The sequence below is a fragment of the Neomonachus schauinslandi genome, chromosome 4, assembly GCF_002201575.2.
Source record: "Neomonachus schauinslandi chromosome 4, ASM220157v2, whole genome shotgun sequence".
Lineage (NCBI taxonomy): Eukaryota > Metazoa > Chordata > Mammalia > Carnivora > Phocidae > Neomonachus > Neomonachus schauinslandi.
Genome location: NC_058406.1, coordinates 13505088 through 13527328, shown reverse-complemented (window position 1 = coordinate 13527328; position 22241 = coordinate 13505088). Strand labels below are relative to the sequence as shown.

At 42.6% G+C, this 22241-nt stretch overlaps 1 protein-coding gene across 1 annotated transcript in view; it reads left to right on the top strand.

Annotated features, from left to right (window-relative positions):
* Positions 1–22241, top strand: part of UBR4 (ubiquitin protein ligase E3 component n-recognin 4) — a 131357-nt gene that overhangs the window by 3558 nt on the left and 105558 nt on the right. The window contains exons 2-17 of the mRNA XM_021684081.1: positions 3910–4007; positions 5230–5333; positions 6110–6239; positions 6353–6492; positions 7008–7110; positions 7232–7373; positions 7534–7658; positions 10360–10484; positions 11067–11126; positions 11212–11402; positions 15046–15145; positions 15283–15420; positions 15879–15996; positions 17272–17459; positions 18395–18554; positions 18674–18759. Coding sequence (XP_021539756.1) covers positions 3910–4007; positions 5230–5333; positions 6110–6239; positions 6353–6492; positions 7008–7110; positions 7232–7373; positions 7534–7658; positions 10360–10484; positions 11067–11126; positions 11212–11402; positions 15046–15145; positions 15283–15420; positions 15879–15996; positions 17272–17459; positions 18395–18554; positions 18674–18759 — 2008 coding nt within the window. The remainder of the gene's footprint in view (positions 1–3909; positions 4008–5229; positions 5334–6109; positions 6240–6352; positions 6493–7007; positions 7111–7231; positions 7374–7533; positions 7659–10359; positions 10485–11066; positions 11127–11211; positions 11403–15045; positions 15146–15282; positions 15421–15878; positions 15997–17271; positions 17460–18394; positions 18555–18673; positions 18760–22241) is intronic.

The following is a 22241-nucleotide window of genomic DNA, read 5'->3' as shown; positions in this document are numbered from 1 at the left end:
GCATACTTTCAAAAATGTCCTTCGATTTTTAAAAGAAAAACATACCTAGTTTACTTAACAAGAAATGCATTTTCATTTCTACTGGCCTTTAGCTAGTATGTCTTTTAATAGTAAGGATTGAAAATCTTTACAGTGCCCTTACTTTTCCAGACCAGAAATGGAGCTAGCATTAGCTCAATGGAGCACATGCCGTATTTGGGATTAATTAGTATAATTGCTGAATGTAACCTTATGGTTTAAGGTACCATCAAATACAGAATTACTTTCTTAACTCTGTGTAAGGGGTGCCTGGGTGGCTCATTCGGTTAAGCGTCTGCCTTCGGCTCAGGTCATGGTCCCAGGGTGCTGGGATCGAGTCCCACATCGGGCTCCCTGCTCAGTGGGGAGCCTGCTTCTCCCTCTGCCTGCCGCTCCCCCTGCTTGTTGTGCTCCCCCCCCCCTCCAACAAATAAATAAAATCTTTAAAAAAAAAAGATTTAACTCTGTGTAAGATATGTTAGTGACCATGATTGTCATTGAACACTTTGATTGACTCTTTGTAGATTACCCCCCCAAATAAATAAATAAATAAATAAATATTTTAAAAAAATGCCTCTTTCCCATGAGCCAGTCCTTCCTAGGCTGTCCTGGCCTCCTCAATGATAAATCTCTTTCAGCCTCTGCCTCCTAGGTGTTCGGTAAAATTTAGGCCAGAGAGACCTACTTGGGAAGGTGGAAGCTATTAGAAAATCTCTATTAGATAGTGTTTGGTCGTTTCCTAAATATCTTGAAAGGGAGAAGGGGATACACTAATGTCAGTCTTCTGAATTTACATGCTGTAGGACAGAAGTTCATGATTGACCTACAGGAAAAAAAAGCCTGCCACCAAGTGATAGAGTGTAATTGTGAGATTAGTCCTCATGGCTGGTTAATGTCTTAGTGTCACATTCACCACAAGTTTGTCAAGAGTGAAGGAGGTATCTGAAAGCTTTTAGTTCTTTGGTTAAACGTGTGTTACTCTGTGACATACAGCAGATGTTCAGTAAGCATATATTTTTTAATGATTTTATTCTTTAATTGTATTCATTATGCTTCCTTGTTTCCTGATTGTGTCATGAAACAGGCACAGTGGATTCTGTTCTTGGGGGTTTATGACTCTGATGAAGGGAAAGGAGTGTGTGGAGTTTCCATAGTTTAGAAAAAAGATACAAATAGTGTGGTATCTAAGGGGGAGAAGGAAGGTGAATTTGTAGTCTTTTATTTTGTCCTCTTGGAGTTCCACCTTTTCCTTAAAAAAGCAGATATTTCCAGACCTGAGCCAGTTATTTTTTACTTACATGTCAAATTGGATTTCTGTGACTGGGCTGCGTAGCTGCTGTTTCCCTTTGTACTCTGCCTCACATTTATTTTGTATGGGATATAAATGTTTCAGATTCCCTGTCTTTCAGCAGTATTTCAGCCCCAGTGGTGGTGTGGTTGGAATGTTTGTTAGAAGAAGCAGATGTTTGAGGAAGATAGCTTGACCGCCCGGAGGAGAGATATATTTTTACCTATAAGTCTTTTTTTCCTTTCTCTAGTTATATTTTCCTGCAGTTCTTCATTCTTCCCCATTCCTACCTAACTTCTTGCCTTTTGTCCCATTTTTTCCATTTCTTTGCGTCTTCTGGTATCTTGGTGTTTTTCAGATTCTTGGGGAATGAGGGTGGCAGCAAGTCTTCATTAGGTGACTCATATACACTTGTTTCTTTAAAATCAAGAGATACGGTATTGTCCTTTGGGCCACATGTCCACATGTCTACTCCCTCCTTCCAAGTCTTTTCAGATTAATTTCCCCAGGTTTTTTTTTTTTTTTTTTAAAGATTTTATTTATTTATTCATGAGAGACAGAGAGAGAGAGGCAGAGGGAGAAGCAGGCTCCCAAAGAGCAGGGAGCCCGATGCGGGACTCGATCCCAGGACGCTGGGATCATGACCTGAGCCAAAGGCAGATGCTTAACCATCTGAGCCATCCAGGTGCCCCTTAATTTCCCCAGGTTTATCCTTAGTTGCCCTAAGCAAACTGTAAGTGGAGCTTGAGAGTGCTCCATTTTTTTGTATGCCAATGCCCATCTTTCCCCAAAGTACATTCTTGTTTTTTTATTGGAATGAGGCAGTTGTGCATTTCTAGGGCAGGAAAATCACAAAGGGGCAACATTGAACCAGGCAGTTAAATGAGTTTATTCTTGTATTTTGGATGTATTTCATTATCTGAATGGAAATGAAAACAACAGAATCCTTTGGGTGGGCAGTTTTTCTCTTAGTTCTAGTAAGCCCGTTCAGCTGAAAAACATGGGGATAAGCAGCTCTGAACTTTTGAAATAAAACAGAGAAGGTAAATGACTCAGTAAAATACATCAAATTACAGGGTGGAAAAACCTTAGAACAATGACTAAGAAAATACAAGGGTGGAATGAAGGAACAACTAAGTATATGAGGTGGAAGTAGGAGATTTAGTAGGGAGTTTTCTACTGAGTAGGATATGACCTTATACCAATTATGATGCCCACCAGAAACTGAGTGTTACTTAGTGTTTAAAGGTTTTTGTTTCCTCTTTTTTGTCCATCTGACAAATAGAAATGATCCTTGGTGGTCAGGAAGACCCTTGTTACATCATAGATGCTCCATAAATATTTTTTCTTGGTAAAGCAATTATTCCGAGATAAGGAACTGATCTTTGATAAATCCCCACATAGCAGAGTGTTTGCAATGCCAGACTCTTAAGTGCTATTTGAGGTGATTCATCACTCACACTGGCACCTCCCCAGTGTTGAACTTGTCTTTTTGGCTCTTGTGTTGATTTGGCAAGTGGAGAGAGTCCTGACTGTGTACATTTCCCTTCCTAGGCTGATACTTCTGTTTGGAGAATTAACTCACTGAGGAAACTCTTCAGCCACAGCCTTCTGTTCTTTCCATTTAATAAGATACAGTTTGTTTTATTTTGTTTTCATTGTCTTCTTGTTTCAGGGGTTGGGGATTAGCATCTGATTTGCTAGAATGACATACATGTATAGCTTTAAGACTTAGTTGGGCTCCAGATTTTCACAGAAGAGGGCATTTCCTCATCTTAAGATAAGGGATATGGTTAAAATCCCTGAATTTGTGGGCGCCTGGGTGGCTCAGTTGGTTAAGCGACTGCCTTCGGCTCAGGTCATGATCCCAGGGTCCTGGGATCGAGTCCCGCGTCGGGCTCCCGGCTCGGCGGGGAACCTGCTTCTCCCTCTGGCCCTCCCCCCTCTCATGCTGTTTCTCTCTCGCGAGCGCTCTCAAATAAATAAATAAATAAAATCTTTAAAAAAAAAAAAAAAAAAAAAAAAAAAAAATCCCTGAATTTGTTGTGATCTAGCTATGTCCTGGTTGGGGGTTGGGGGGCGTGGGGAGACAGGAGGACTCTGATACCTGGTGAATTTTGGGTTTTAGCATTGATCAGGTGATTTCTCCCCGAGTTGTTGATTCTTGCATTATGGACTGGTCTTATTTGGTCTTCAGCATCGGTTACGATGACTTGTATTCCCACTAACAGTATTTTGAGTGCTCTGGTCTACTCCCTTTTTGCCAGCACATGACATTATTAGCTTTTGGTCTTTGCCAACCAGTAATAAAGGACAAAATGGCATCCTGTTATGTTTTAACTTGTACTTCTTTAATTCTGAGTGAGTGTGAAAATGTTTCCTACCTGTTAGCCTTTGAAACTCCCTAAGCCTGACACCTTGAGCAAGGTGCTTACTTTTAATTTGCTAACCTTCACTTTCTCGATCTTGAACATAGGGATGGTAACAGTGCCTCCCAAGTGGGGCTGCTCTAAGGATTAAGTATGGTAATGCCTGTAAAGGGGTAGGGTATCTGGCGGATAGGAAGCACTAAATAAATGCTAGTTGAATTATTTTCTTTGCAGTGAATCTGAAATCCTGCACCACGAGAAGCAGTACGAGCCCTTCTACTCCTCTTTTGTTGCACTTTCCACACACTATATTACAACAGTTTGCAGCCTCAGTGAGTATTCCACTCTTTTCACTCCCTTCTGAGGGCTTGGGGATGGGGGGTGGTTGTGTCTCCTCTCTGTAGGGTGTCTGAACAGGTTGTTAATGAAGTATGTATTTTAACACTCCTAACCTGTTCACCCAACAGTAGAGACCGCTATCAGTCTGATAAGGCGCTGGAAGTTCCGTTACTTAGACCAACCAAGAGGGATTTAAAAAGTACTTGGTTTGGATGTCTGCTTTGTAACCCATTATGTTAACTTGTACCTTCTTAATCAAAAGCATTTTATTGGTTTCATACACGTAATTACTAATGTGTTAATTTTTGGGGGCTGAGGGGGATGGGCGGATACTGATCTGAGGTTCAGGGCCACTCATGAAGGCTCTATTCCTTATTTGGTTTTGGTGAGAAAGTAAATTCTCCTTTTGTATTCTCTGGTATGTCAAGGGATTTCAATTTCAGTTCCCCATCTTTTAAACCTTTTTTTTTTAACCCTGGTTTTCCACTGTTTCTGAGTCTTTGCATTTTTACTTGTTTAAAAAAATCCTAACTCAGAGAGTTCTGAAAGAATTCTAATTATTTGTTTCTTCAAATAGTTTGCTAAGCAAGTAAAATGAAAGGAAGCTATAGGGTTGCTGGATAACCGTTGTGTGCAGTGCTGTTTATTACAGGCACTGGCTACTGATGGAGGAATTACTTTTAGCTTGAAGAAATTTTGTGTAGGAAGCCTCTTGTAAAAGGCATTTAGAACCTGTGGGAAAGGAGAGGTATTACATTCTAGTAGTTAAGAGTGTGAACTCTAGAGCCAGACTTCCTGGATTTGATTCTAGCCCTGTGACTTTGGGCAAGTCATTTAACCTCTCTGTGGTGTAATTTCCCTATCTGTTACGTAAAGGAAGGGGAGCGGGTAAAAATATCTACCTCAGAACGTTGGTTTAAGGATTAAGTGGGTTAATATATTTGAAGTGCTTCGTACATACTGTGATGTATTTCCTATTACAATGAATTTCCAGTAAATGTAAGATAGATTGATCTAGTAGCAGTGTATGGTTATCAGTGCCAGGATGCCTTTGTTTGGCCCTTGGATTGTTGGTTCTGAATGACTGTTGTCATGGAATGGTGCTGGGAATGCTGGACACACGGAGCTTGGGAGTTGTCTGGTTAGATGTACTGACCGTGAAGCTGACCAAGGCTATGGCGGTCTGAGGTTAAGTGAAGCCCATTCCTTTCTCAGTTCCCCGGAACCAGCTTCAATCGGTAGCAGCGGCCTGTAAAGTCCTGATCGAGTTTTCTCTCCTGCGTCTGGAGAATCCAGATGAGGCTTGTGCTGTGTCCCAGGTGAGAGAGATGGGCTCATCTGTGGCCCTTATTTTGAGGTAGGACTGTGACAGACTAGTGGAATAATGATGGACAGGGGTGGCATAGAGCAGGGGTTGGTGAACTTTTCCTGTATCGGGCCAGATAGTGAACAATTTGCTGACCATTTGGTTCCTGTTGAAACTAGTCTCTATTTTTTAAACTCTGCCTTTGTAGTATGAAAGCAGCCACAGACAATACATAAATGAACAAGTGTAGCTGTGGTCCAGTAAACTTTATTTACAAAAGCAGGCAGTGGGCTGAATTGGAGCTGTGGTTCGCCAGCCTCTGGTTTAGAGGGCTGCAGAGGCTTTTGCAAGGATTGCAAACTTCCACGTTTCCAGGGGTCAGGCAAGTAACATAAAATGGGTGAAGTGTGCCAGTTGAAAAGGGTGCCTGACCCAGCTATAAAGGGCCAATCACTGTGTAGCTCCAGCTGATTGTTGGCAGGCGGGGGTGGAGACTCAGTTGCTGTGTCTTGTGAATTATTGCGAAAGATACGAAATCTGGATTTGTATGTTGAACCTTCCATGTTTTAAAAAGTTAGCTATAACTTCAAATAAAAAAAATAAAAATCCAACAACAACACTGTGAGCATAATAAGACAAATTGGCAAGCCGGATACGGTCTGATCTCTGCTTTAGTGTTTTCCCTAATTTCAGTTCTTGATACGAACCTAAATTTGGCCCTGTGCCAGTGAAAAGTCCCAAAATAGTAGTATCTTCTGCAAGACATATTTGAATTTGTTTTCTTTTCAGAAACACTTGATTCTCCTCATCAAGGGCCTGTGCACTGGCTGTAGCCGACTAGACAGGACTGAAATTATCACGTTTACAGCAATGATGAAATCAGCCAAGCTGCCGCAAACGGTGAAGACACTCTCAGATGGTGAGCCTTCTTTTGCCAGACTGAGTTCTTTGGCTACTTCCCTGGCCAACTTTTTCCTGCTTTGGCTTCTAGTGGCACTCTGCTCATCCCTGTTTTTGGTTTTATACTTACAGTGGAAGATCAAAAAGAGCTGGCTTCACCAGTAAGCCCAGAGCTGAGGCAGAAGGAGGTACAGATGAATTTTTTGAACCAGTTGACGTCAGTTTTCAACCCTAGAACTGTAGCATCACCACCCGTAGGTCCACAGACTCCGGTGAGTTACTCCAGGCAAATGTCCTCATCCCTTGGGGGTTTTGAGATGATAATACTAGAAAAAAGTAACAAATGTGTCTTACATTTATGATGTAAAATGATGTATGTGCCTAGGGTAGGAAGAAATAGAAGAATACAAACAAACAAGAAGGAAAACTTCCCCTAACTTTCTGTCCACTGTTGATACTATTTTGATGCTCATTCTTCTAAAATTTCTCAGTGCATATAAACAGATATAAAGAACATGTACACTTTTCTGTAAAAGGCATCACACTCTCTGTTAGTTGTAGAATATATATATCTTCAAGCTATGTCTTTTTTTTCCTCCTCTTGGGACAATAACTTGTATTTTCCCTAGCATTAGAGAGGGATTCCCCCCTCATTACCTGGGAAGTCTGAAGAGTATCCATAGAACTTCTGCTTTGTTTGGACACTCGCTTAGATTCTGAACTGCAGGGCAGCAGTTGGTGGTGATGGTATCATGATAGGCCTTTCACATCCTTTGTTTCTCTTTAGGCTGAAGGAGAAAATGATGAGCAGTCATCCACAGATCAAGCCTCTGCTATCAAAACCAAGAATGTGTTTATAGCTCAGAATGTAGCTAGTCTTCAAGAGCTTGGTAAGACTTTTAACTGTCGTCATAGAGCTGGTTTCTCTGCTTTCAAAAATTCTGTAAATGGAAAAGAATCAAGCGGCAGCCAGAGGCCTGTTTGTAAGGTCGAGCCTTGTCATTAATGCAGGTGGCTCAGAGAAGCTACTGCGAGTGTGTTTGAACCTGCCCTATTTCCTGCGCTACATCAATCGGTTTCAAGATGCAGTGTTGGCCAATTCTTTCTTCATCATGCCGGCCACAGTAGCAGATGCCACTGCTGTTCGCAATGGGTAAGGTGCTCCAGGGTGTATGCTTTACCTTCTAATGCTGCTCTCAAAAAGAGAGAAACTGGTTAGTTTATGGCACGCCGACTTTCTTTAATTATCAGATTATAGAAGCAAGGGATTCAAACAGACGCTTTGGTTCACCTCCTTCTCTGTCATGTTCTAGTTTTCATTCACTGGTGATTGATGTAACCATGGCATTGGATACCCTTTCTCTACCCGTGTTGGAACCTCTCAATCCTTCTCGTCTGCAAGATGTGACAGTCCTCAGCCTAAGTTGTTTGTATGCAGGTGAGAGGTTATGATGTCTGATCTCATTTTCTCAGTTAAGCACAAGTATACTTTCTGGAAACCATGAGATCCTCCTGAATGCTCTGCTCTCTCCCCCTTACCCCTGAGGATCATCTGATGTCTCATCTAGATGAAATGAGGTCTCCATAGGAATCTTGAGAATTATCCCATTGTTCCACAGCTGGTGGCACGTTATATGCATATTTGCTTTCATAGTATGTGCAAATAGTAACTAATCTACTGTATGAAAAGCAAAATGCCACGGGCTGTTGGGATATTGAGATAAATAATATGTAATCCATGCCCTCAAGGATCCTACACTGAGAACAGTTAGGACCACATGGAATGATATACAATAGGAGATGATAAAGGCAATAAGGGAAGTGTAGAGTAGTTGGGTTCACAGAGAAGGGAGAGATGGAGTCTTGCTGTGGGAGCACATCTGAGGAAGCCTTCACGGAAAGGTGGTATCTGTTTATATTGATAAATACAACAGATGTTATTATTTTTTTTTTTTTTAAGATTTTATTTATTTATTTGAGACAGAGAGAATGAGAGAGAGAGAGCACATGAGAGGGGGGAGGGTCAGAGGGAGAAGCAGACCCCCTGCTGAGCAGGGAGCCCGATGCGGGACTCGATCCCGGGACTCCGGGATCATGACCTGAGCCGAAGGCAGTCGCTTAACCAACTGAGCCACCCAGGCGCCCACAACAGATGTTATTCTTCATGCTCCCATAGAATCCCCTTTCTTCCTGTTGCTCATGCTGCCTTGAGAGTGGGGACTGACAGCTGCTATTTAGTCTCTTTTAAGTTATTATGACAGTGACTTTTTAACCCAATTCACTGATCCTTGGTTTTAAATACTGTAGTCCTGGTATGTCTTGGAAGATATAACAATTTCTGATGTTTACTTGGTTCTCTAAGTGAGGATTTGAACAGCTTTGGCAACCTGACCTGGGGAGCACCAAGAAATTGCTGAGGTTGATCATCTCCCTACATTCTTTTAATAGGTTTATTTTGAACATCTGGGATATAGGGATAGAAAGAGGAAGGCACTTTTAATTGGGTAAAACAGTAAGAATGACGGCGTTCTGTTGATGTACCTATAGGGCAGGTAGGATTGCAGCTTGGCTCTCCTGAGGAAGAGGCAGAAGTGGGACTCAAAGTATCCTAGAGTTTGGGGGAACATACTGTATAAGTGTGTGTGGAGGGAAGGGGTGAGGGGAGAGGATATGTGATTAGTGGGTATTGTACAGCCGGAGAGAAAGGAGGACACATCGCAGAGGTCTTAGAAATGCAGTCTCAGTCATTTGGACCATGTCCTATAGACAGTAGAAACCACTGAAAATTCTGAGCTATATTCAAGCAGCAGTGTGCAGGATATTTTGGTGTGGGGAAGTTCGGAGGCAGGAAGCTTTGTTAGGAGGATTTTTTGTAGTCATTCAGGCGAGACACCGTAAGAGCCTGAGCTAGGGCAGCAGCAGTGGGAAGAGAAAGCTAAAGATAATGGGAAAATGTGTTCTCCCTCAGCTCATCTCCGGTGCTTATTACCTTGTCCTCTGCCTTTGATTTTTGCAGTTTTTAAGTTGGGGTTTTTAATTTTTAGGGAATTTCTTGAATATCACATGGCTCTCAGTGTACTTAGTACTCAGGTTAAAGAGTCCTCAAAATTTTTTAGTTGGATTAAAGATCCCAGATTTGGGTTGTTGAAATTTGATGGTCTGGGATTTGATGTAAAGACAGGGATTTGGCCTTAGTGTCTTTGAGGAATACCAAACATGGAATGTTTTTCCCCACAATCTTGGAAAAATGGAAAGACATCTTGTGATGTTTTAAAGTTAATAGATTTTATTTTTAAGGCAGTTTTAGGTTTACAGAGAAGTCGAGCAGGTTATACAGAGTTCCCACCTACCCTCTCCCCCCAGTACCCTGTTTCCTTTATTGTTCACGTATTGCATTACTACGGTACGTTTGTTATAATTGATGAACCCAGGATTTGATACACTATTATCTGAATCTTTTGTTTACGTCAGGGTTTCCTCTGTGTTAGACGGTTCTGTGGGTTTTGACAAATGTATAATGTCCTCTATTCATCATCACTATGACACAAGGTAGTTTCACCGCTCTGAAGTCCCACGTGCTCCACCTAGTAATCCCGCTCTCCCTACCCCCACCCCCAGAAACCACTGATCTTTTTAACTGTCTCCATGGTTTTAACTTTTCCAGAGTGCCCTAAAGTTGGAATCAGTTATATAGTATGTCGCCTTTTCAGACTGGCTTCTTCTGCTTGGAGTGCGCATTTAAGTTTCCTCCCTGATTTTTTATGACTTGATCGCTCGCCTTTTTTTTATTGCTGAATAATATTCTTTGTATGGGTGTGCCGTAGTTTGTGGTACATCCACCTGTTGAAGAGCATCTCAGTTGCTTCTCATTGTTGGCAGTTAAGGAAAAAGCTACAGTAAGTACTTGTGTGCAGGTTTTGACGTGGATGCAGGTGTTCAGCTCATTCAGATAAATACTTCGGAGTGTGATTGCTGGACCGGATGGTAACACTATCTAGTCTTGCTCTTGTGGACATTATTCTCAGTCGTCAAATCATGGAATGGTTTGGGGTGGGTTGTGTTTTCTGTTTATGTTTTGGTGGACTCCTGGGACTGTGCCATGATTGGAATCTGTGCATCTTCTCTCCCACCGCGCCCAGGTGTGAGTGTGGCAACTTGCATGGCCATCCTGCATGTGGGTAGTGCCCAGCAGGTGCGGACGGGGTCCACAAGCTCCAAAGAAGAGGACTATGAGAGCGACGCGGCTACGATCGTCCAGAAATGTGTAAGCTGGGTCGCCTGGCCCCGGGGGCCTCTGTCGTTCAGTGAGGAGATAGTGCCAGGTCCACTCTTCCCAGGGAGAGGAAAGGATGTGGAGTCTTCTCCATCCCTTCCCCTTGGAGCAGGTTTAAGAGGTGGGCATTCACTTGGTTGGCTCTGTAGAAGGCACCGCGTCTTCGTGGTGGCAGTGGACCTTGTGAAAGATGAGTCGCTCAGTCTGCACGTGTACTGAGGGCTTGCTGTGTGTCAGTGCACTTTGAGTAGAGACCTATAGTACACGAGATAGTCTCCGAGAATGGTGAGTGTGTAGGATGAGTCCCTGTTTTATACTGTGATCTGATGGGGGCCTGGCTGTGTTGCTTTAGATTGTTTGGGGGGGGACATCTCTTTGAAGGTGACCCGTGAGCTGAATATAATGAGGAGTCAACACCATGTAATGGTCAAGGAAAGTGTGATGGAATCCTATCTTTAGAAAGTGCCTTGAGGATATTTAATTCTTAAAGCGAAATTAATTTGGGTGGGATTAAGGTTTGTAATGAAGTAGGTCAGCTTGCTCAGATTTTTGTGTATGTTTGATGTTGGACAGCTTGAAATCTATGACATGATTGGACAAGCGATCAGCAGTTCCCGGCGGGCTGGTGGAGAGGTAAGAAGGGTGTCTCTGCTACATTCCTGTTTCATAGCTCGTAAGATCTCTGTGTCCATACTTTTCTTTTGTGCTTTTTCAACAGCACTATCAGAACTTCCAATTGCTGGGTGCCTGGTGTTTGTTAAACAGCCTTTTCCTCATATTGAACCTCAGTCCTACTGCCTTGGCTGATAAGGGGAAAGAAAAAGACCCCCTGGCTGCACTCCGAGTCAGAGACATCCTTTCTCGTACAAAAGAGGGAGTGGGCTCTCCTAAACTGGGACCTGGGAAAGGGTACGTGTCTACTCGATTGCTACTCATGTTTTGTTTTGTGTCCCTGCCATTTTATGTTGATGGGGAGCTAGGGTTACCCCTCTCATCTTCACATCAGTAGAACAATTTGCCTGCATACCTGGTTAAACTTAACAACTAAGGTGATGATCATAGTCTCTTATGTCTACATCATAGCTGTGTGATTTTGGACAAATTGCTCATTTTTTTCTGAGCTTGTTTGTTTATCTTTAAGGGGGAAAATGTGTAATACATCTTTCAGGGTTTTTATGAGGTTCAAATCAGAAAGAAATGCTTCTGTTTTGTAAAACGGGCTGGTGTGACTTGCATTTAATTACTTTACTTGCATGTTTAACCTGTAAGGAGGAGTCTGTCAGTTGTTCCTGGCTTGCTTCCTAAAACATTTGCTACCGTTCTGACGACGTCTGGACAGTAAGCCCTGCTTGCTTGGAGAGGAGTTAGAGATAGGACTTCCATGTGGTTTGAGGTTTTATTTTCTAAGCCCAGCATTTCTAGATTTTATTTATTCATTCAGTCCCTACCATGTGCTGGGCTCTCTCCAGGCATTGAGGATGTAGCACTATTCAAAGCAATGTCTGTGCTTTTATGGAGCTTATTTTCTCGTTGGAGCAACTAATAAGTTCACGATGGATTCTCATATGAGTGTTGTGAAGAAAAATAAGCCAGAGCGAGGGGCTAGAGAGTGACGGGCTGTTATTTTAATTAGGATGGCGAGGAATGGGCTCTAAAGATAAGATGGAGAGAACATATGTGAGGTGACAGAGTGAGCCATGGAAATTTTGGGGAAAGAATTGTTCAGGTTTGGAGGTGGAGGTATGATTGGCGTTTTTAAGGATCAGCAAAGTTGGTGTGGCTGGTTGGAGTTCTTGGGGAGGGAGAGTAGTAGAAAGTTAGGTCAGAGAGGTAGCCAGGGGCCAGATCTCCCAGGGCCAAGTGTTAATTTGTAAGTAGTGGAGGGTTTTCCCCAGGGGAGTGATCTGTTCTGATTTATTAGTTATTAGTGACCCGAGAACCCAGCTGCTTTGAGGAGAATAGATTGCAGGGTGTAAGGCGGGAAGGAGGGCGAGTAGTTGGGAAACTAATGCATTATTCCAAACGAGATAAAGGGACTTGGAATAGGGTGCTGGTGGGAAAGGCAGAGAGAAGAGGTCAAAGCAGCATGTGTTTGGAAGGTACAGTTGACAGGATTTGCTGATGGCTTAGGTAGTGAGTGTGAAAAATATGACATAACAATATTTTGGCATGAGCAACTGGGTTGTATAATTTATGGAGACGGAACACTGGCTTAGGGCTTGGGTGGCAGGAAGGGGAAGAAGTATAGAATTTCATCTTCGCCATGCTGAGTTTGAGATGATGTCAGATCTCTCTCTATGTGAGATGTTGAGTAGGCAGTTGGTATGGGCGTCTGGAGTTCAAGGAGGAAGTCAAATTCTGGACCTCATTCAACAGATTATTCACTGAGTGTCTTCTCTGTCCCAGGCTCTGTGTCAGTTCTGGAATGCTGTGATGTACCAAAAAAAAAGACACATTTCCGAGAGACCTGAAGAGATATGTCAAATTGTATCTAGAGAGTATTCTAATAAGGGTACTTGGCCTGGTCAGAGAAATCAAGGCAGGCTTCCTTGAGGAAGTGTAAAATGAGCTGAAATTTGAAATAGATGTTGGGATGGTAGATAGTAGATACCAGGCAAAGAAGAGAGGTAAGCACGTTCCAGAGGGAATAGTAGTTTATGATTTTGTGAGTTTCTGTCTTCACACTTGGCACTGTAGCAGGAAACAGGAGGATGCTAAAAGGTCTATCCTTCAAAGTAGCAGTTATGTTTAAAAAATGGCTCTTGTTGGGACGCCTGGGTGGCTCAGTCGTTAAGCGTCTGCCTTCGGCTCAGGTCTTGATCCCAGGGTCCTGGGATCGATTCCCACATCTGGTTCCCTGCTCAGCGGGGAGCCTGCCTCTCCCTCTCCCTCTGCCTGCCGCTCCCCTGCTTGTGCTCTCTCTGTCAAATAAATAAAATCTTTAAAGAAAAAAAAAAGGGTCTTGTTTCTTGACGTTTAAAAGGAAAACCTGTACCTTGTATAAGTTACAAATCATAAGAAGGAGGAAAATAAGTCATCCCAAATTCTACCACCCAGATTGGTAAAACATTCTTCCAGACATTTTTCGGTGCACGTATGTAAGTGTGTATGTTTACAGAACAGGATCGCCGTTAGAAAATGTTGTAGATAACTTTTCAGGGGCGCTGTTTTGGATTCACTGTGAGTGTTTAATGGCTGGCGGTTTTCCACTGTATAAACATGCCATTGTTAACTAATTACCCTATTGAAACACTTAATTTAGGCTATGTTGAATTTCTTGTTTTGATAAACTATGCTTTGATAAATCTTCCTAATGTAAATCTTTGTGAACTTGTTTACTTATCCCCTTGGGGTAAATTCCCCGAAGTATGATTGTTAGGACAAAGGGCACACTTATGTAAAAATTTGTAATATTTTGCTAGACTGTTCTGATTGCACTCTCACTAGCTGTGTGTGCGCATGTGCCCATTTCTCCTGGTCCTCTTTGACAGCGGCTGTCATTAATCTTCACGTTTTTCTAATCTTAAAGGAGAAAGATGGTATTACATCACTCCTACTCGTATTTCTTTGTGAGTATGACTGTAACTATCTGTGTCTTTTGCCCCAGTTTTCTCTTTGGTATTTGTCCTTTTTTCTTACTGATGGACATGAGCTCTTTGTATATTTAGGTATACTAATTCTTTGTCCTGTGGTCATTTGGACCGAAAGAAAGTTTTACTCACATTTAATGTGTAAAACTTTGTTTTTATTCTCTTTGGTTTGTGACCAGATATTTTATAGAAGTTGGTCATTTTTACCTTTTTTTTCCTCAAAAGAATGGCTTTTTTTTTTTCTTAATTGATGAGCAGTTTCTTATAAAAGGCTATGACTCTGGAACAGCCAGATGGAAGGGATACCTAGGGCAAGGTGCGGGGAAAGAACGTGGAGCATCCCTGCCCTCCGACACGTACCGCTCTCTCATCTCCCTGTATTCATCAGCCCAGAAGCTCTCTGAAAAGAATGACTTTTATTTTTTTTTAATTTTAAATTTTTTTAAAGATTTTATTTGAGAGAGAGAGTACAAGCAGGAGGTGTGGCAGGCAGAGGGAGAGGGAGAAGCAGGCTCCCCACTGAGCAGGGGAGCCTGATGTGGGGCTCAATCCCAGGACCCTGGGATCATGACCTGAGCTGAAGGCAGACGCTTAACCCACTGAGCCACCCAGGCACCCCAAAAGAATGACTTTTAAAAAAGTTCAACCAACCTTTGAATGTCTGCATCTTTCACATCAACCAGTAGATTCGAACTGATAGTTTGAATTCGAAAATGCCATGTGTTTGGAAGACTTTCTTGTAGTCCTGGAGTTCTTAACCTAAAGCCTGTGGATCCTGAGGCAGGATATGAGTGGGCTTCAGGGAGATGAAGCTTTTCAAATTACATGCGATATTGTGTGTGCATTTTTTTTTTCCTTCTGGGGAAAGGTCCATAGATTCTGAAAGGGGTCTAGGCCCCAAATGGTAAGATCCCCTGTTTTTGAGGTTATAATTTGTTGTGTTTACCGTTTTCTTCGTGTAGGCACCAGGGATTTGGGGTGCTGTCAGTAATATTGGCAAACCATGCCGTCAAGCTGTTAAGCTCTCTCTTTCAAGACCTGCAAGTGGAAGCTCTGCACAAGGTGAGGGCTCGTGCTCGGGGTCAGCATCTTCATTGCTGGCTTCACTTCTGGGGAAGCTACCTTGAACCCTCCGCTCTTGTTGTTCCTTTCTGCTCAGTTGGAGGACATGAATTCTCTTTTGCTATGGTTCCCTTCAGGGCTGGGAGACAGATGGTCCCCCTGCGGTCCTGAGCATTATGGCCCAGAGCACCTCCATCCAGAGGATCCAGCGGCTGATTGACTCTGTCCCACTGACGAACCTGCTGTTGACATTGCTCTCAACCTCCTACAGAAAGGTGGGTGGTGTCACGCCGCTGAGAATTGGGAGGATTTTATATAACCCTTTCAAAATGAATAAGATTGTATACCGTGACCTTTTAAACTCAAAAGTTGTGGTAGTGGTTTTGAAAATGAGCGGAATTCTTGAATGATTGCACACATTTGAATCTGTTGATTGCAGCGTTGTGACACGTATGGCTGCTTGGTGCTTTGTGACAGTTGTCCTGCTGATGCGGAAACTTAGAGGGCACTCTGGAAACACTCGTGTTTCAGTTCTTGTTCACGGCTTTGGCTTTGGAGAGCCTTGGTGGGATAAAGTGATCAGAGCCCTGAAGGAAGGGCGCTGTTAGGAGGACTTCTTGGATTTAGAGGAGAGGAAAAGGCAACAGAGAGAATGTCTCACGTGGTGAACGAGGTGAAGTAGGGTGGCTCCGTTTTTGTGACTAGCAGTTACAAAAGCTTGCTGCTTTCCTAGGCCTGTGTCCTGCAGCGTCAGAGAAAGGGCTCCATGAGCAGCGACGCCAGCGCCTCGACCGACTCAAACACCTACTATGAGGATGATTTCAGCAGCACGGAGGAAGACAGCAGCCAAGGTAGAGAGGCCTCTTTTCGGTCTCCCAGGAGACAGGTGTCAGAATGCAACAGGAAGCTCCCCCCCCACCCCGCGGCTTCTTCCTTTCATGTCCTGTTTGCCATCTTCACCTGCCTAGCGTGCATCTTGATTTTCTGTGCCCTTAAAGGTGACATGTTATTACAAGTAATTTGAGCTGTGGAGAGACTGAAGGACAGAAACTGCTCTCAGGCCAGATTGCTTTTCAGCCCTTCCCTTCCAAGATCAGAATACATCTCAGTTCCTCTTTTTGTGTGGGCTTGTTTGGTGAACTCTGTTCTGAGCTTTCCCAGTGCAACTCCAGAGGTTGTGTGAGAGGGCTTGGGTTTGGCTGTTGCCATCGATGTGTGGCTTGGGGAGGCATAGGGAGAGGAACTCCAGACTCTGTTGCAGTGAACAACAGGGCAAAATGAACATTCCCTCCTGTCTTAGTTTAGAGAGAGATTGAATAAGAGAAATGTCTCAGGTTCTTTATAATCAGGTTTGGGGGAATTATGTATAATATTGTGAAAGGTGTAGCTCTTAATTTGGGCTTTAAAACTGATATGCAAGAACAAATTTGTTTTTCAAAATGTTTGGCTTGTTGCCAGTAAAGTAAGGTTGTCTCTCTTTCTTCATTGGGCTCCTTTAAGAAATACCAGTTTTACTGGGTGATGGACACTGGGGAGGGTATGTGCTCTGGTAAGCGCTGTGAATTGTGCAAGACTGTTGAATCTCAGATCTGTACCTCTGAAACAAATAATGCAATATATGTTAAGAAAAAAAAAAGAAGAAGAAGGTAGCGGGAGGGGAAGAATGAAGCGGGGGAAATCGGAGGGGTAGACGAACCATGAGAGACGATGGACTCTGAAAAACAAACAGGGTTCTAGAGGGGAGGGGGGTGGGAGGATGGGTTAGCCTGGTGGTGGGTATTGAGGAGGGCACATTCTGCATGGAGCACTGGGTGTTATGCACAAACAATGAATCATGGAACACTTCATCTAAAACTAATGATGTAATGTATGGGGATTAACATAAGAATAAAAAAAAAAAAAGAAATACCAGTTTTATTGAGGTATAACTTACAGGCAATAAAATGCTCCTGTTTTATGTGTACATTTAGATGAGTATTGACAGATTTATGCAACCATGTAACTACCACCTGAAATCAAGATATCCTTGTGTTCCTTTTGACGTAGATACTTCCACAAAGCAGATGTACTAAAAACTTTGTAAAAAATGTGTTATTTTTATTACTTTTATTTTTTTCTCTGTTCAGATGATGACAGTGAGCCTATTCTGGGGCAATGGTTTGAGGAGACCATCTCCCCCAGTAAAGAGAAAGTGGCACCTCCACCTCCTCCCCCGCCCCCTCCGCTGGAGAGCTCTCCTCGAGTTAAAAGCCCCAGTAAACAGGCCACCGGTGAGAAGGGCAACATTTTGGCTAGTCGCAAAGATCCTGAGCTGGTAAGAGTGGATTTCTGAGGTTTAGGGGAAGGAGAGGTGGGGAGAAGGGGTGTGAAAAGCAGATCGTTTGAACTAAAACATTTTGTAGGTTGGGTTAACTGTAATATTTAGATAGTTTTACTTAACACTTAAGTGTACTGATGGTGTTTGATTAAATGATTTGTACTCTTGGTATTATTTCTTTGATTGAGGGTTAGTAACATAGCCTTTGGAGTTAGAAGTGAGTTTGAATCCTTCTTCTACCACTACTGGCTCTGAGACTTTGGGAGAGATTCTAAAATTCTCCAAGCCTCAATTTTGTATTCTGTCATATGGGAGTGATTGTACCTGCCTTTAGGGGTATTGTGAAGAATTAAAGAGCCCTTAGCATAGGTGTGGGCCACCGTTAAGTGCTTGCTACTTGTTTGTTCAAGCAGCATTTCTAGATGTACTATCTATCAACGCTCTTCTAAAGCTATATCGGTAAAACAAGTCAGATATGGAACACACTTTTGTACAGGTTGTGGACATAAAACATTTACACAATAATTCAGTTTCATTTTGAGAGAGAAGTAAAGAGCTGGGAATTCTGTGTGTGTATAATGATCATACAGGCTTCAGAATTCCTTATTTCAGTAATGTCCTTGAGCTGAAGAAATGCAGGGCCTTTAGAGGAATGACAGAAACAAGTCTCTGTCAAGAGCCTCTGTCTTCACATGGTGTTTTCTGAAGTGTGTTGTGTTCAACTGGGTGCCATTTTGTGTAACTGGTAGAATTATGTGGGAAAGATTATCATAATTAAATTTTGTCCCACTGTAGGGGATTTAAAATCTGACTCTTTAATTCATTGCATCTGTTGCATCAGATCTGTGGGCATGTTTTATTTCTCTTTATATTCAGGATTTGGAGGCACTCTGGGCTTATGGCCCTGACAAGGTTCTTTATGTTCTTTTTAGTTCTTAGGTCTGGCTTCCAACATTTTGAACTTCATCACTTCTTCCATGCTGAACTCGCGGAACAATTTTATCCGAAACTACCTGAGTGTGTCTCTTTCAGAACACCACATGGCCACCCTGGCCAGCATCATTAAGGAGGTGGACAAAGATGGACTCAAGGGTCAGTAGACAGGATAGGGACCTGGTGGATTTTTTTCCCCAGTGGCGTTTGGCTGTTGCCAGGGCGGTATGATACATCAGGGGCTGCTTGAACAATCAGTGTCCTTATTTGCCTTCCAGGTTCATCAGATGAAGAGTTTGCTGCTGCTCTCTATCACTTCAACCACTCTCTGGTAACTTCTGACCTTCAGTCACCCAACCTGCAGGTTTGTGTGCACTGGGACCTTCGGCCAAGTGCTGTCTATGTCTGCTCCCAGTAGGCTGTAGTGTTCCAATTGTAAAAGAGCATGGCTTGTGGTGGAAACCCCCTCACTGGAAAGAGTTTGAGAGATTATTCTAGTATGTCCCACTGCCCCATCAGGATCATTTCAAGAAAGAGAAATGTGTTCTTTATCCCTAAGGCTTTCAGTAAGCTTAAAGCAAAGGAAAAACTACAAAACCAGCTCCTAATGACTGCCCTAGTAGACAGGTGGACAGAATAGACAAGAGGGCAGTTTATAAAAGGAAATATCAATGGCTAACAGTCCTAGGAAATGCTTAACTTCATTAGTAATCTAAGAAATCCATGTTGGGAATGGTGTGTTTTATTTTTATTTTATTTTTTAAAGATTTTATTTATTTATTTGTCAGAGAGAGAGAGAGCACAAGCAGGGGGAGCAGCAGGCAGAGGGAGAAGCAGGCTTCCCGCTGAGCAAGGAGCCCAATGCGGGACTCGATCCCAGGACCCTGGAATCATGACCTGAGCTGAAGGCAAATGCTTAATCGACTGAGCCCCGCAGGCGTCCCTGGAAATGTGTGTTTTAAAAGAGTCATTCAAATTACAGGAGGTAGATGCTTTCAGATACACGCCTACTTGCAGACTCACCACCAGAATAAAGCCTAGGATCTTGATGGTAGGCCTTAAAAATCTTAGGGTTTTCTCTCCTCCCTAGTAGGTGATGTCTTGAATCCTGTATCTCAAATTCCCCCTTTCATTAGTTTCATATATATATTTATTTTTACATTTATATTCCTTAAATTTTCAAACTATTTGATTACTTTCAGCTTTATAGTAATTGATACCATGCTCTATATAATCTTGTTAGGCTTTCTTTTTTCATTTAATATTATTTAGCATTATATTGCCAAGATTCATCTATACTCTTGCTGATTCTGTAGTTTTTGTTTTGACTGTTACATGCTATCCTGTTGTGTTTGTGACTGTACCAATTTGTTACCTCCCCTCTGCTCCCACTGGTGGACCTTTCGGTTGTGTCAGGGTTTGTTGTTACTCTAGCTGTTGCTGTGATCTTGGGGCCCCTGGCATAACAAGGGGTTCTCTTGGGCAGATAACTAGGAGTAGAATTAGTAGGATACTGAGTATGTGACTGTAAGCAGGGATGCCAGACTTGCTCTCTAAAGTAGTTGCACTGATGGGGCGCCTGGCTGGCTCAGTCAATAGAGCATGTGACTCTTGGTCTCGGGGTTGTGAGTTTGAGCCCCATGTTGGGTGTAGAGATTACTTAAAAAAAAAAAAAAAAGCTGCACCAAGTTTTATCATCAGCAACGTGTCACATTTGTGGATTCACTTTTTCTCCCAACATTTGACCATGTCGTGTTTTTTTTTCCCAAGTGCAGTGTGGGACTTGAACTCATGACCCTGAGATCAAGACCTGAGCTGAGATTAAGAGTCAGACACTTAACCGACTGAGCCATCCAGGTGCCCCGACAGTGTCGTATTTTGATAATAATTTTTCTAATGTGGTCAGTTAGTGATTCTCAGTGTTTTAGTTTACGTAAAGATCCCTGGGGAATATAATAAATGCAGATTCCTAGTGCAGCTACCCCTCACTTCCCTTAGAAAACTTATATTTGGTAGAGCTCTCCAATAGTTTGCCGAAAATTGTTGTGAAAATTTTTTGTTATTCTTAAGATTATTTCAGTGGATTCTCAGAACCAGGACACAATTTAGGGGTTTGCACTTGCCCCCAAAGGGACAGGATCTAGGAAGCTATTTCAGAAGGTTAAACTTGATTCTTACTATCCTAAGTTACTTGAAAAACTCTTAAAAATTTATTTCATCGTTTAAAAAGATGATTATAAAACCTATTTATACGTACCTAATGTTAGTTGAAAAAATTTGCTTTGGGGGCGCAGTCAGTGGCGGCATAGTCAATGGAGCGTCTGACTCTGGGTTTTGGTGCAGGTCGTGATCTCAGGGTTGTGAGATCGAGCCCCGTGTCAGGATCCATGCTCAGCTTGGAGTTGGCTTGAGATTCTCTCTCCGTCTTCCTCCGCCCCTCCCCCTGCGCATGCACATGTGTGTGCGTTAGCTCTCTCTCAAATAAATAAATCTTTAAAAAAATTTTTTTTTGGCCAGGAAAGGGACTATAACTTGAGTGGTAAAGTTGTTGATCTATCTATGATGAAGAGAAGAAAATGCTTCAGTTAGCATATGGCCTGTAGCACCTTCTCAGACTGTGTAGGGTCAGGATGTCCTGCGAAAGTTATCAGCTCCTTGCTGAGATCTAAGTTTATTTAGGGAAGTTTCAAAGTTCATAGACTTGGCCTTTTCCTGCCTAAACTTGTCCAAATAATGGGGGAAGAAATATTTTCCTGTAGAGAATAAGAGTTCTTAAGATTCCTGTAATGATGTTGCCCTCTTAGCATTTAAAAAATAATTCCAGACCTTGTGTGGACATGCAGCTTGGCTGCCCATAACCACTGACTTTTTGGAGAGCAAATTATCAAACTTCCCTCTTCATTCCATTTCCAAACATGGGACTTTAAATTCTTCCCTCAAATTTCATTGCTATGATGGAAGAAAGTGAAGGATGGTTAGTGTAATTTAACTATCTGTTATTGATATTGTTTCTCTGGATTCATGTACAAAGTTTTTTTTTTTTTGAGAGAGAGTGCATGTGTGCTTGGCGGGGGGTGGGGGGCAAAGGGAGGGGTAGAGAGAGAATCTTAAGCAGGCTTCACACATAGTGTGGAGCCTGACACGTGGCTCCATTTCGTGACCCTGAGATCATGACCTGAGCTGAAACCGAGAGTTGGATGCTTAACTGACTGAGCCACGCAGGCATCCCACATACAAAGTTATTTACCCAAGGTGTCTGACTTGCATTGCAAGACATACACAGCGTTCTTTAAGGGAAGTAAATGAAATGGAGCTCAGTCTGTGAAAGAAAACAAATGTAAGTTACATCATAAAAACTTTCTTCACCTGTCAGAATAATAAAAAACTGGTTCTGAATTAGTAAGACCGCTAGGCTTTCTCTACTTATGGAAGAAGTCAAAACCTATTTATTGAAGAAGACTTACGAACATCTTGGGAAGAGGACTTTCTCCTAAAAGGCCATGTGCTTGATTGGCATGGCCTCTCTGTTCTTTCAAATTTGTTTAATAGAGCAGTCTACTGAGATGATTTGTGTCTTCTGAAGCCAAATGAGAAAGCAGGCTTTGTCTGGCTTTCTGTTGGCATTCTGCTCTATTGGCCATTGGTGATTAACTCAAACTAGCTGCGGTTGGGGATGGAGCTGAAAGGTTGGGGATCCAGCCCTCTAATCATGTGGTTGGTTCCCCTGGCAATCAGCCCCCATCCTGAAGCTGTCTAGGCGCCTCATTATCATAAACACAGGTGTTATTGAAAGGGGCTTATTATGAAAAGCAAAATACGTTCTTCTCACTCCTGTCAGGAAATGAC